Below are 12967 nucleotides of genomic sequence, written 5' to 3'. Positions count from 1 at the left end.
CTATGTGCCACCACCAAAAACAAAAAGCATGCTCCAAGAGGATTATCCTTTGCCCCTACTTTGTTCTCAACTACCTGAAAATGTTATTTCATTATTCAAGAAGTAGGACAGGAGAGGGATTGTGGATTAGAGGCCAGAGCCACACATTCCTATTTAAAATGGGGATGGGAAATGTCAGATGTGATGTCTTTCAGTGAAACTTTTCATTTCACTCCTCACCTTTTAGGCAACTCCTATTGCCCTGATGTAGAATAAAGGATGATGCTTTCCCCCCAAACTAAGCACTAGTGGTGGGAACAAAATTACTTGTCTAAAATTGTTTTTAATATATCTTTACCAATAAAATAAATAATACAACTTAGATGCTGCCCTTTTCTCACTTATTTGCTAAGAACTTATCCAGATATCACTCCATCAGACTGCAAGCTAATCCATAGTCCATCCTTGACTCAATTAAATTGGTTCAAAATATGTCATATGAAAGATTGCACCAAATCACCTGATTGATCTGAGTTTCAACCAAAGCAACTAGTTGAACCAAAGTAAAACAGTAATATCTTTTTACTTTTTCCTGCTCTTCTGTGAACTACCTAATTGACCTGTTCTGTCCAGTTATATGAAAAATCAAAAAACAAATCAACAATTATTTTAAGTTCTTACTACATACCATACTATGCTAGGTGCAGGAAATCGAAAAACAAATCAAGACAAGAAGCATTTCTTAAGCATGTATGCCAGATACTGTGCTGGGAATATAAAGGGGAAAAAAAAAACAACCAGCCCCTGTCCTCATAAAACTCACAGTCTAATGGTGAAACAACATGCAAACAACAAAGTACAGACAAGATAGTGTAGAATTGAACTGTTTCACTAAGGCACTGAGACTGGAGAGGGAAGAGAACTCAGCTGGTACAAGGGTTATGGCCTGTCCAAATACTGAGCAGTGAACAGATTGCAGGTCAAAGGGACAAAGATCAGTCTAGGAAGGAGGGAGACAAAGGGAGAGATGGAATGATAGGTTATGGTCTGATAAAGGAAATATTCATATAGTTGATGAACAGATGAATTCTTAATTGTCACACTCTGGATCTCACCATTATCTACAAGTGTTCCTTAATCAAAAACTGACATTTTTTATCTGACCATAACCTATCATTCTACCTTTCCCTTATGTCTCACCTTCCTAAATTTGTTCTTTGCCCTCATTTTGACCTCCAATCCCTCTATCTCTCATCACTTTCTCAGGTCATTACTCCTGATTTGACCTCCCTTCCCAATCTCAACACTGTAATCAACCAATTCAATTACTCTGGAATCTGTCACCTTCTTATGCTATCGTGTTCACGTCTTGTCAAATCTCTCTGTTGAATTACTTCCACCAATGGCCTTCCTGTTCCTACTCACTTGCTAAACAGAGCTGGAGAAAGTCACAAAACTAAGAGGTCAACTGTTATCTAATCTTAACTGTACCTTTATTGAACAAGGCAATCTTCCCTAATGGATTCCTTATCTCACTTTCAATAGAAACTACTTCAAACCTTCTCTTCTCTCAACCCACTCAACTGACAAAATTGAAGCCACTCATTAGGTGTTAAACGGTTCTCTTCTCAAGATCCCTGGACATCACCCCTCCCACTTCCTCTAGTTGGACCAGGTAGACTTTCTACTCACCAAGGCATTCAATCCTTTTACCCATTGATTCAATCCCCATTTGTCTTCTCCAGCAGACTTCCTCTGAACCAACACCTCTTTCTATAATCTTCAGTCTCTCCCAATCTACTGATCTCTTCCCTCTTGCTTTCAAACATGTCTTTCACTAGACCCCTACCATTCCCACAAGCTATCATCTCCTTTCCTCCCTTTATCAACCAAATTCCCAGGGGAAAAATTTTCTATATTCATTTGCTCTTCTTTAGCTTCTGATCCTATTACCCAACTGAAACTGCTCTTTCCAGAGTGACCAATGATCTTAACTATCAAATCTGATTGTCTTTTTCAGTCCTCGTTCTTCTTCATCTCTCTCCTACATGTGACAAGGTTGACTACTCTCTCTCCTCTCTGGGTTTTTATAACCCTGTTTTCTCTTGATTCTCCTCCAATATGTCTGACCGCCTCTGCTAGCTCATCATAGCATGTCCCCTAACTGTGGGTGCTCCCCAAGTCTATTCTCTTTTCTTCAGCCCTACAACACCAATTCTCTATTAGACATTTCAAAGTAGGTATGTCAGAGATATTTCAAACTCAATGGCCAAAACTAAATTTATCATTTCTCCCCCCAAACCCAACCATCTTCTAAACTTACCTATTTTTATCAAAACCAAATTTAAAATCTCTCCCCCCAAACCCACCCATCTGCCAAACTTACCTATTTTTGTCAAAGGCACCACTCTTTTTCTAGTCTCTAAGGTTTGTAATCTCAGCATTAACCGTAATTCCTTATTCTTACTCACTCGTCATATCCAGTCAGTTGCTCCATCTTGGTGTTTCTACCTACATTACATCTCTTGCATCTAACCCCTTCTCTTTGTGCACATAGTACCACCTCACTTCAGGCACTCATCATCATCCCTTGCTTGGCCCACTGCAATTGGCCTCTCTGCCTCAAATCTCTCTCATTCCAATCCATCCTTCCCAGCTAACAAAGTGATATTCTTTCAGCACAAATCTGAGAATGTCACTTATTCCTACTCAATAAGCTCCAATGACTCCTCTTTACCTTTAGAATAAAATATAAATTCCTCTGTTTGGCGCTCTCTCTCTCTCTCTCTCATACACACACACACACACACACACACATATGCATTAATGATATATTGAAAGAAGATTGTTTGAAGCAGAGATGAGAAGAGAGTGCACTGCAGGCATGGCAGTTGGCCAGCTCAAAAAGGTAGAGATGGGAAACCAACTGTGAGAAGCACAGAGATGGACAGTTTGGTTGGATTGTAAAGCTTTACATAAAACTTCCCATTTGGCACTCTACAATTTTATCAAACTGGCCTCCTCTTTGCTACACACACTTGATTTTCCATCTCCATGCCTTTGCATCAACCCCCATGCCTGGAATACCTTCCCCTCTTATTTCTGCCTCACAGAATCTCTCTTTCCCTTCAAGACATAGTTCAGGTACACAGAGCCTTCCCTGATTCCAAATGCTAGGAAGTTCCTTTCCTAATTTTGACTTTAATCTTATATTTAGTTTGTATTTAATCTATACACACTTATTCTGTATGTATTTAATATAGAACTCAGTTCCTTGATAGTAGGGATTGTTTAACTTTTGGGCCTTTGTGTCCACTGCATCTAGTACTTAGCAGGCACTTAATGAATTCTTGTTGATCGATTTGATCTATTCTACCAAGTGGAATGATTCCCAGTGCCAAGTCCTATGTGTGTAAGTGTCCCTCAAGCAGTAAATTCTTCCACTGAATCTTCTGTAGATGTCATCAATAAGTAAACGACACGGTCAAAGTCTTTCTGTTTCTTATCACAGTGAATTAGCTTTCAAAAATCACTTTGGAATACATTCTTCTGGGATACATCTATCTTCTCAAAACTGTACCTACTTCAAACACTACGACAAGGAAAATCATACCTTTTCATTAATTTCAAAAGATTACAAATATAAACTGATGTAAGATGAAGTGATTATAGTGACTAAAGAGATTTTTAGAAATTATAGTACACTAGAAGCAGTCACCTTTCATATTTCCTGTTAACAGAGACCAAAATTGGCACAAAATTCATAACTCCGAAAGATTTATACATTAATTTATTTAATTCCTACTCCAATTATTTTTTTAGAGTTGTTCATAAGGAGAAAACTGGCTGGTTTAAGTTTCACTTCTGCTCTACTCCTGTAGTTTGGTTCTTTAAGGAAAGATTTAATGGAAGCTGAGTTGGCAGAGTCCATAAACTAGTCAATCAACACTTGAGTAACCAAGAAATCACTATATTATCTAATTCCAATGAGAAATATGTATTTTCATTTCAGATTACATACCCTTTGTCTTATATCGCAGCCTTGAGTTCTAATGGAAAGAAAGATGATTTTGAATAAATACAAAATGGGTAATTAAATCCTGTAAAAAGGTATATACTATGGAAAAAAAATGAAAAATTCTCAAGTAACATGTTCTAATTTATTCATTCATATACATGATATTTACAAGTCTAAAGAAAATACACAAGTATAAATACCGCATTTTTTAATTTCCTGTTTTCTGTCCTTAAAGCATCAATTTCTTGGACCTAATGAAAAAAAATTTTCCAAGTTACTAGAAACTTTTGTTACTAATGTAATGACACATAAATGTGAGTTAACACTTTTCAACTGCCTAAAAGTATTATCTAAATTATTCCAAAATTTAGTTATAACTTTATTAATTTACTTTGAAAAGAAACAATCAAGTCTAAAGGCAAGATGAAGTAACTGTATCGTATTTACAACTAAAACAACTCTGAGTTTATTTTGAATAAATCACAAGTCACTTGTCCTCTGTTTGCCTCTGTTTCCTGAACTTTAAAATGGAGATAATAATAGCATCTACCTCTCAGGGTTACTGTGAGGCTCAAATGAAATAATATTTGTCAAAAGTGCTTAGCACAGTACCTGGTATATGGTAGGCATGATATAAATGCTTATTCCCTTCCTTTTCCCTCCCTCTACTCCAATTTTATCATTAATTGCAGTTCTATTTGAGGAAGTGTTGATATTTTTAATCAATAAAAAGACATAATAGATATTACATATAGAGATAACAATAGATAATATAATTATATTATGTATATAATCTTAATAAAAGATTTTTTTTAATGAATTATACATTTCCTTCAGGAAGAGAATGGGCTGATCAAGTTGGGAACCATGATAGCATTCTCTGAACTTGTAATAATTATTTATAATTTCCATTAGAACTTTTAAGGTCTATGTACTAGTATATCCCTATCATGTAAAAATTGTCATTGAGATCAGATTTCACGGAAAACTGTAGGAGATAGAAAACAGGCACTTTTCCCACCCCCACAAAACTTTATAAATGACTGAACTATAACCATCAGGACACTTTATTACTTACAGACTGGCTGCTATCTAAAAAAGTACAAATTTCATGAACAAGTCTCCTTCTCTGCTCCTTGTTCTTTCTACAAATTAAAAAAAGTCAAAATAATCTTATATATTATAGTATATGATAAATTTCATGGGAGAAAAAATCTAGCACTGTAGGTGGTCAGTCTTAACTTACAAGATTTGCAGGCGTGTTTCATTTTTCATCAACATAAGTCCACTGTTTTCTATAATACATGAATATTTTATATTAAACACATTTTAATCTACCATGATCAGACCTTTCTCAATTAGATTTTTTAGCCTAATATTGTTATTTACATATCTCACTAACGCTTTTTCTTAACCTAAGACATCTCAGAAGACAAAATTTTGTTTTGTTTTTAATGGACAGAGAAAAATCAGAGGAAAAAAGCTGCTAATAATTCTGCACACTTCAAGTTGTACCAATTCAGCAATATTCTTAAGGGGTTTCTGATTTCCCTAAATTATGTTCCTAACGGTTTAATGGATGGTAACAAAAGTTTCAGTGGAGGAATTTACAATCTGAACAGTCTTAAATACAATAATTTGCTTAAATTGACATTGCTACATCTGCCATCCTGTTAATGTTCAATTCTTCACTTGATACATTTCATACAAGTGTTCATGGTCACAAGATACTATATATAAAACCACTTAATTGCATGTAAAGGACTACGATACAAATCTGGGGGGAGGGGATTTATTTTTTTTTGCCCGTGTTTCATTTCACACCTCATCTTAAACAAATGCAGCAAGGAGAAACATTTACCCTCTTTTTCAAGAAATGGCATGGTGAAGAGGAGACCTGGGGGTACAAACACAGAAATGCGTACATTTAGCCTTTGGGCACTAGTAGATTTGTTTCCATTGCAAAGTTTCCCTGTTAATAAATAATTCATAATATGTGAGATTCCCCTTCCGTTCTAGGAGCAAAAAAAAAAAAAAAAAAAAAAAAAAATCCCTTCTCGCCCTCCCGGTATGCAGAGTACCCCCACCCATTTCGGACCCGATTAACTCCCTTTCCTTCCAGCGCATACGGGACGTAGGCTCCTCCAGTCTCCCCTCAGCCCGGCTGCCGTTGAGGGCGCAGGGTACGGAATTCAAAACCTAACCGGCCTCTGAATCTGGGAGAAGGTAGCTCGTGGCCCCGCCCCGCTCAAGGCAGAGACCCCTCGCGGCCTCGCGCACCCCTCCTACACGCAAGCTACAGAGGTTCTCGGTCAGACCGCTGGGGCCCCCGCCCCCGAATCCCGCGCGCAGACCCCGCCCCCAAGTCCCTTCCGGGGAGCGGGAAACTAACCCAGTCCCGGCCCCAGTAGAGGAGCTCGCGCTCGAGCTCCGCCCCCAATCCTCTAGTTGGGCGTCTCACCCCCGCCCCCAGAGAGAGCTCGCGCCCCGCCTCCAGTTAGTCAGCTACTGGTTCGGTAGTCCGAGTCCCAGCCTCGTTCTCTGTCTGGTTGCTCGGGTCTCGGCCTCGCCCTCAGTCAGAGCTCGGATCCTAGCTCCGCCCCCAGTAAACTAGCATTCTAGCCCCGCCTTCAGGCAGAAAACCCCGCCCCCTAGTCTGTCGTTCATGTCCTAGCCCCGCCCCCGAGTCCACTGGCTTTTGAAAGGCCATGGGCCATTGGGCAGTTCGCGCCTTGGGCCCCTACCTGTGTAAGCCTATGCTTCCAGGCTCTGCACCGAAGTGCCATGTCGTGTCAGTACCCAATTCTTTCAGAATGCGCCTGCTCTGGGGTCTCTAAACAGATCCCTCCAATAACGACGCTTAGAACCTGGAGCTTTAATGTCTGACAGGTCTACGCGGTTCAAAACCAGGCCCGAAGACGCTAAGTGGCTGAACCCAGGGGGGGGGCAGAGGCGGCATCAGAAGCCCCCTCGTGCTGGCTGGTGCTGGTTCTGCCACCCTGCGCTGAGGACCCTCCTAGAAAAGCCCTTTGCGTTTTCATTAGCTACACCATTCCTTGGAACGGGAGCGGCACAGGGTCGTGCTCATTGGGAAAATCCATTTTCCGCCCCCACCCCCCACCTCCCAAACCTAAACTCTGACTTCGGGGCCCATGACATGTCTGCTGTTGTTCAGTCGTTTCCAACTCTTCGGGACCCCATTTGGGGTTTTCTTCGCAGAGATACTGGAGTGGTTTGCCATTATTTTCTCCAGCTCATTTTACAGATAAGGAAACTGAGGCAAACAGGGTTAAATGACTCAGGGTCACATAGCTAGTGTCTGAGGCCGAAAACAGGAAAGAGGAGTCTTTTCGACTCCAGGCCCGGAGCTCTATCCACTTTGCCACCTAGCTGACTACAGCTATGTCTAAAGTCCCTTCTAAACGTAGCAGGCCCACCCGCACCATCCACCAACTTGGCTTCGGGAAGAGCCAGAAAGTGCAGACAAAAGAATGAATGAGAAAAGGGCCTTAAAATGGATCGGGAAAAAGTATTGGCTCCTGGAGACCACGTGGTCGAGTGGGTGGAATCAGACCCACGGTTGTGGCCTGCCAGCGCCTGGCGCAGGACTACAACTCCCAGAAGTCTTCAAGGCCTATCACGCGCCCGGAAGCGAAAGCTCTAGCCGGGAAGGAAGGCGGCCCTGCCAAATAAACAGACCGGCTCTTTGCTTTTTGTAGGGGGGTGGGGAGACAGCTGCTGTGCGAAAACCTCCCTTTTGCCAACATGAACGTGGTTTTTGCCGTGAAGCAGTACATTTCCAAAATGATAGAGGACAGTGGGCCCAGCATGAAAGTACTTCTCATGGATAAGGAGACGGTGAGTTTGGTTTGGGTTCTGTAGCCCGCCCCATCTCTTCCTCCCTCGTCCTCCCCAGGCTGGGCTTTCCCTGATGTTGAGATTTAGTATTTCATTAAGGGTGTACAGTCAGTAAGCATTTATAGCCGCCTTTTATGTGCCAGGCACTGTACTAAGTGCCGGCGATGTAGAGAAAAGTGAAAGACAGCCCCTGCCCTCAACGAGCTTACAGCCTAACGGGGAGACAACGTGAAAATGTGAAATACGAACGATGTATGTAGAATTATGTATATACACACATATGTATGTATACGTATATTTCAGATTGCCTCCAATTTACCCCGTGTGTGAATATATACATGTGTCTGTAAATACAATCTATGTATTATCTATATGTGTATACATGGGTATTATACACATATGTATGTATTATTATACATGTGTATATCAGATTACCTCCCATTTAGCCTGTATGTTTGTACACATAAATGGGAGGTTATCTTAGAGGGAAGGTACTAGCATTAAAGGGAAACAGGAAAGTCTGTGATTTTAATTCTGTAAATTGAGTATGCCCTGCCCAGTGGGTTTCTAATTAAATGACTAGAGTTCCTCCCTAGCGTCCTCTTCCTGTCAACTGAGCAGTTTGATGAGACAAGGAAACTCTTAATAACTAGCTGGTCCACAGCCGTAATAGGCATGGTTAGATGTCTTTTTCAAGAAAAGGTCAACAGGTATGAGATTGAGCAGCTGCCTGCTATGTGCTAGGCACGTGCTAAGAGCTGAGTCCCTGCCCTTGAGGAACCCACATTTTAACCGGGGAGAGACAAGGTCTTCTGTCTCTAGGAGTGTGGTGGCCAGACAAGGAAGTTAGGGCTAGGAAGGGAGTTAGAATCCATAGGGAAGGCATTTGGCATGAGCCTTTGGGAAGGAATAGAACTCTTGAATTGATTATTGTGTCCTGAGTCAGGACAGCTCCAGGAAGGGAGTTGCACAACTGAGTGGATTCACTTCTCTAGAGACTGGAGACATGGATTCAAGAGGTCAGGTGTACAGGGTACTGAAAATGGGGGAAGCAGATGTCATGGCTGAATGGTGAGATGGGAAAGGATGGTCCTTTAATTTTTAGCAAAGACTTTTCATTTCTGATTGTAGCTTTGGAGGATTCACATGAGGTTACAAGTTATTGCTCTTTTCTCTCATGCTTTTAAAATGCAAATTAAACTTGTCTTTTTCAAATCCTGACTAACACTAACAGTGTAATGCAAGTCATTTAACCTCCCCTGAGTCTCAGTTTCCTCCTCAGTAAAGTGGAGAAAGTAATAACTACCTCACAGGGTTTTCTTGAGGAGTAAATGAGATAATAATGTATGTTAAGTGCTTTTTTTTGGAGGAGGGCGAGTAATCTTTGAACTAGTTTATAATTTCAGCTATTGTTACTGTGGCAGAAAGTCTATTTGGAATTCAAGTGTAAATAAATGTAGACAGAGACCATGTATTTCTAGTCTAATATTGTACTCTTCATACCTTTTATAAAAGCCCGCCAGCACTCAAAAAATGTTGGCATTGTTATCCTATCTATGTTTTGTATGTATGTATATTTTGTCTCCTCCAATAAAATGTAACCTCCTTGAGGGCAGGGACTTTTCATTTTTATCTTAAACCTTAGTGTGTTTCCTGGCACAAAGTTAGTGCTTAGTAAATGCTTGTTGATTGATTAAATTTGATGGCATGTAAAGTACCCAGTTAAGTAGTAATGAAGAGAGATTAGAAATGATTCTGTAGTAAAATTGGTGTTTGTCCTTCTGGAACAGGGTAATCTTGGTTCATTCTTTTTATGTCTAGACTGGTATAGTGAGTATGGTGTACACACAGTCAGAGATTCTTCAGAAGGAAGTGTACCTTTTTGAACGGATTGATTCTCTGAATCGAGAGACCATGAAACACCTGAAAGCCATTTGTTTTCTTCGACCTACAAAGGTATTATGTACACTGAGGTTATGCCCAGGCTTATGCAGATTTTTATATTCAGGTCTGAACACAACACAGAGAATATAAATAGTAGTCAAGATATATTTGGATTACTATTTGAGGTGGGCTATCATCATTCTGGACTCTTGGCCTTTAAAAAACAAACATATCTTTTCTTCCCATGTTATAAAACCCTCTTTGTATCTCTCTATGCACCTAATATCACCCCAGGCACACAGTAAATGCTTAATGAATAATTGAATGAGTCAATTAATGGGTTATCATTACTATTATTGATTTACTGAAGTCTTTACTCTAACACTGTTTTTTTGATAAGGAAAATGTGGATTACCTAATTCAGGAGCTCCGAAGACCTAAATACAGTGTGTATTTTATTTGTAAGTATATAATTTTCTTTTTGGTACATTTGGTTCCATATAAGCTAATTTTTTTGTTAGACATACCTTGTCATACTGTGGATTAGAGGATCATCAAAACATATCATTCTATGCTTGGTTTTCTCTTTTTTGTTGCCCTGTATTCAGATATATAAAGTTCAGATAGCCATTATCCTAGTGTAGAGAGCTGAATATAATTGCCATAAGTTATTGACATTTAAGAAAAGAAATGATAATATCAAAAATAAGTTTTTATTGCTTTTTTTGAGGCATTTTCAAATTTCAAAACGTACAGATGGTCACATTTTATGCCTCTGATCAGAAAGATATCTACATTATGCTTTTATAAACTAAGGCACAGATGTCCCTTCCTTATTGTGGGAGAAGAGGAAAAAGTGCAGCAAAATATAGGGCAGTTTTTTTCATATCCTGCTTTGCCCTTTTGCTTCATTCAGAAAACATTTGTTAATAGCTCATCATATGGCAGGCACTGTGCTAGGCCCCTGGGTAAGATACAAGGTTAGGTCTATAGAGGTGGAATCGTTTGGATAAATAGTTTTGCTAGTTTCTTTCAGAGCTCATCCCACGTGCTACCTCCTACATGAGGTCTTTCCTGATTCTTGTTCCTCTCAGAGCTCAAGTGCTTCCCCCACCTAAATAAATAAATACATACATACATACATACATAAATGGTTTTGAGTGGGTTGTTGTTCTTTGGTATTGATAAACATCATCGTAAAAAAAAGTGCATGTTGAATGACTTTGCCCGCCAGGCTAAAACCAATTCTTCTATCCTTGTATTTTCTCCCTGTGAGCTGGATTTATAAATTTATCATCACACATATCATAAGAGCCCAACACTGAGCAATTCTTAGATATTGATCTAAGTCAGAATTGTTATATAGGATTTATTTGGATTCTTCTGTCTGCAGAGGACTAGCGATAATCATAGCCATTAAGACTTACCTGAGGTATGATTATTGCAAAGCAAAGTATGCAGTGAGGCGTTTTTCATTTCCTTGGGGAGTTTGCCAGCTACATGAGCTCTTGTTTCCGGTTCCCAGTGCAGAGTCTCTGAGGAAGAAGTGGCCCTTCTCCTTGCAAAGGCCAATCCCTCCACTTGGACCCTTGAGCCCATCCTTTCCCACCTCCTCTGGAAACTTGCCCTCTTGAGCATTCTTTTTTCTGTCTTTGACCTTTCCTTATCCACAAGGTCCTTACCTCTTCCTATAACACACCTGTATCTCCCTATCTGTAAAGTTCCACTTGACCCTGCCAAAGCCAAAGTTATCCTCTTGTCATTTTTCTTCCCTCTCACAGCTAGACCAGGAAGCGGTGTTCTACACTCCTTGCTTCTGTTTGTTCACCTCCCCTTCTCTGCTCACCCATTTGCATTATAATTTCCAACACCACTGCTTCACCAAATAGCTCTCTTCAAGATTGCGAATGATCCCATAACTGCTAAATCTGATGGCTTGTTTTTAGTCCCAATCCTCTTTGACCTCTCTGCAGCATTTGACACCATCGGTCAACCCTTCCTTTCCATACTCTGTCTTTTCTTGGTTTCCAAAACGCTTTTCTCTCCTGGGTGTCTTTCTTCTGTCTTACTAGTCCTCAGTTCTCCTGTGCTCAATCACCATCCATCTCCCATTCCCTAAGCATGTGAATCCCCTAAAGGGATGTGGACCTACGCCCTCTGCACTTCCCTCTCTCTATCTATTTTAATGAGCTTGTCAGCAACCAAGGGTTTAATTACTATCTCTCTCAAGATAATTTTCAAATCTATATATCCAGTCCCCCCTCTTTTTTTAATCTTCAGTTCCATCAACCAACTCGTTGGTAACTCAAACTCAACATCAAAAATCATGTAACTTATTCTCTTTTCTTCTTATTCAAGCTCCCTCCAAATACCTCTGTTTCTTTTGAAGACGCTCCTGTCCTTCTAGGCACCAAGGTTCACAGCCTTGGAGTCATTCTTGACTCTTCCCTCGCCCCTCATAGCTAATTAGTTACCAAGCCTTGCTGATTGTATCCTTCCAACATCTATCCCCTTCTCTTAACAAAACTCTACTCTAATTCAGGCCCTGGCCACTCCTTATCTGGACCACTAAAATAACCTGAATGGTCTACTTGCTTCCAGTCTCTCACTTTCTGTAATATGTCTGCCACAGAGCTGACAAGTTAATATTTCCAAACCTGTAGGGCTGACCATTCAGAAATCCTCAGTGTCTCCCTGTTGTCTCTAGAGTAACAACATTCAAACTCCTCAGCTTGACATTAATGTAACCTAGAACAACTGATGCAGAGCAAAGAAACAGAAACGGGAAAGCAGTGTACACAGTTCTGAAGTAATGTAAGTAAAAACAATACCAAAAGGTAGTAGGACTGAATAATTGCAATGACCAAATGGTCCAGTAGAACAGATGATAGAATTTACTTCCCTTCTCTCCCTTGAGAGGTGGTGAGCTCTGTATGTGTCGTGTTTGGTTTTGCTTTGCTACGAGAGGTTCCAATGTTGGTATTGGCCTGCAGATATCAGGACATGATTTTGGCATGAAAAACAAAAGCTATCAATAAATCTTTTTTTAAGACCCCTTTACAGTCTGACCCACCTTTCTGTACATATTTTGTGATTCTATGACTCCCTCCAATGGCTCTGTGGATCAGCCTAACTGCCCTGTTGTTCTTGAGACTCATCAGTCCATCTCCCATCTCAGTGCCTTTGTGTAGTCCACCGGGAATGCCTGCCTTCCTCACCCTTTGCCCT

General features: G+C 40.3%; 2 protein-coding genes across 2 annotated transcripts in view; one reads left to right on the top strand and one right to left on the bottom strand.

The window, feature by feature from the left end:
* Nucleotides 1–6707, bottom strand: part of LOC114043448 — a 32444-nt gene extending 25737 nt beyond the window's left edge. The window contains exons 1-8 of the mRNA XM_027862595.1: nucleotides 6626–6707; nucleotides 6507–6568; nucleotides 6390–6441; nucleotides 5859–5894; nucleotides 5244–5292; nucleotides 5076–5142; nucleotides 4198–4248; nucleotides 4001–4028 (exon numbers count right to left, since the gene is read on the bottom strand). Of these exons, the coding sequence (XP_027718396.1) occupies nucleotides 4001–4028; nucleotides 4198–4248; nucleotides 5076–5142; nucleotides 5244–5292; nucleotides 5859–5894; nucleotides 6390–6441; nucleotides 6507–6568; nucleotides 6626–6707 (427 nt within the window). The remainder of the gene's footprint in view (nucleotides 1–4000; nucleotides 4029–4197; nucleotides 4249–5075; nucleotides 5143–5243; nucleotides 5293–5858; nucleotides 5895–6389; nucleotides 6442–6506; nucleotides 6569–6625) is intronic.
* Nucleotides 6708–7655: 948 nt separating this feature from the next.
* The window catches only part of LOC114042958 (vacuolar protein sorting-associated protein 45), a 69695-nt gene continuing 64383 nt past the window's right edge, over nucleotides 7656–12967 (top strand). The window contains exons 1-3 of the mRNA XM_027861734.1: nucleotides 7656–7855; nucleotides 9677–9811; nucleotides 10140–10200. Of these exons, the coding sequence (XP_027717535.1) occupies nucleotides 7763–7855; nucleotides 9677–9811; nucleotides 10140–10200 (289 nt within the window). The 5' untranslated portion in view covers nucleotides 7656–7762. The remainder of the gene's footprint in view (nucleotides 7856–9676; nucleotides 9812–10139; nucleotides 10201–12967) is intronic.

The sequence above is a fragment of the Vombatus ursinus genome, unplaced genomic scaffold, assembly GCF_900497805.2.
Source record: "Vombatus ursinus unplaced genomic scaffold, bare-nosed wombat genome assembly UNPS02014768.1, whole genome shotgun sequence".
NCBI classification, from domain to species: Eukaryota; Metazoa; Chordata; class Mammalia; order Diprotodontia; family Vombatidae; genus Vombatus; species Vombatus ursinus.
The sequence above is the reverse complement of the archived record's forward strand: the minus strand, read 5'-3'. Positions and strand labels throughout refer to the sequence as shown.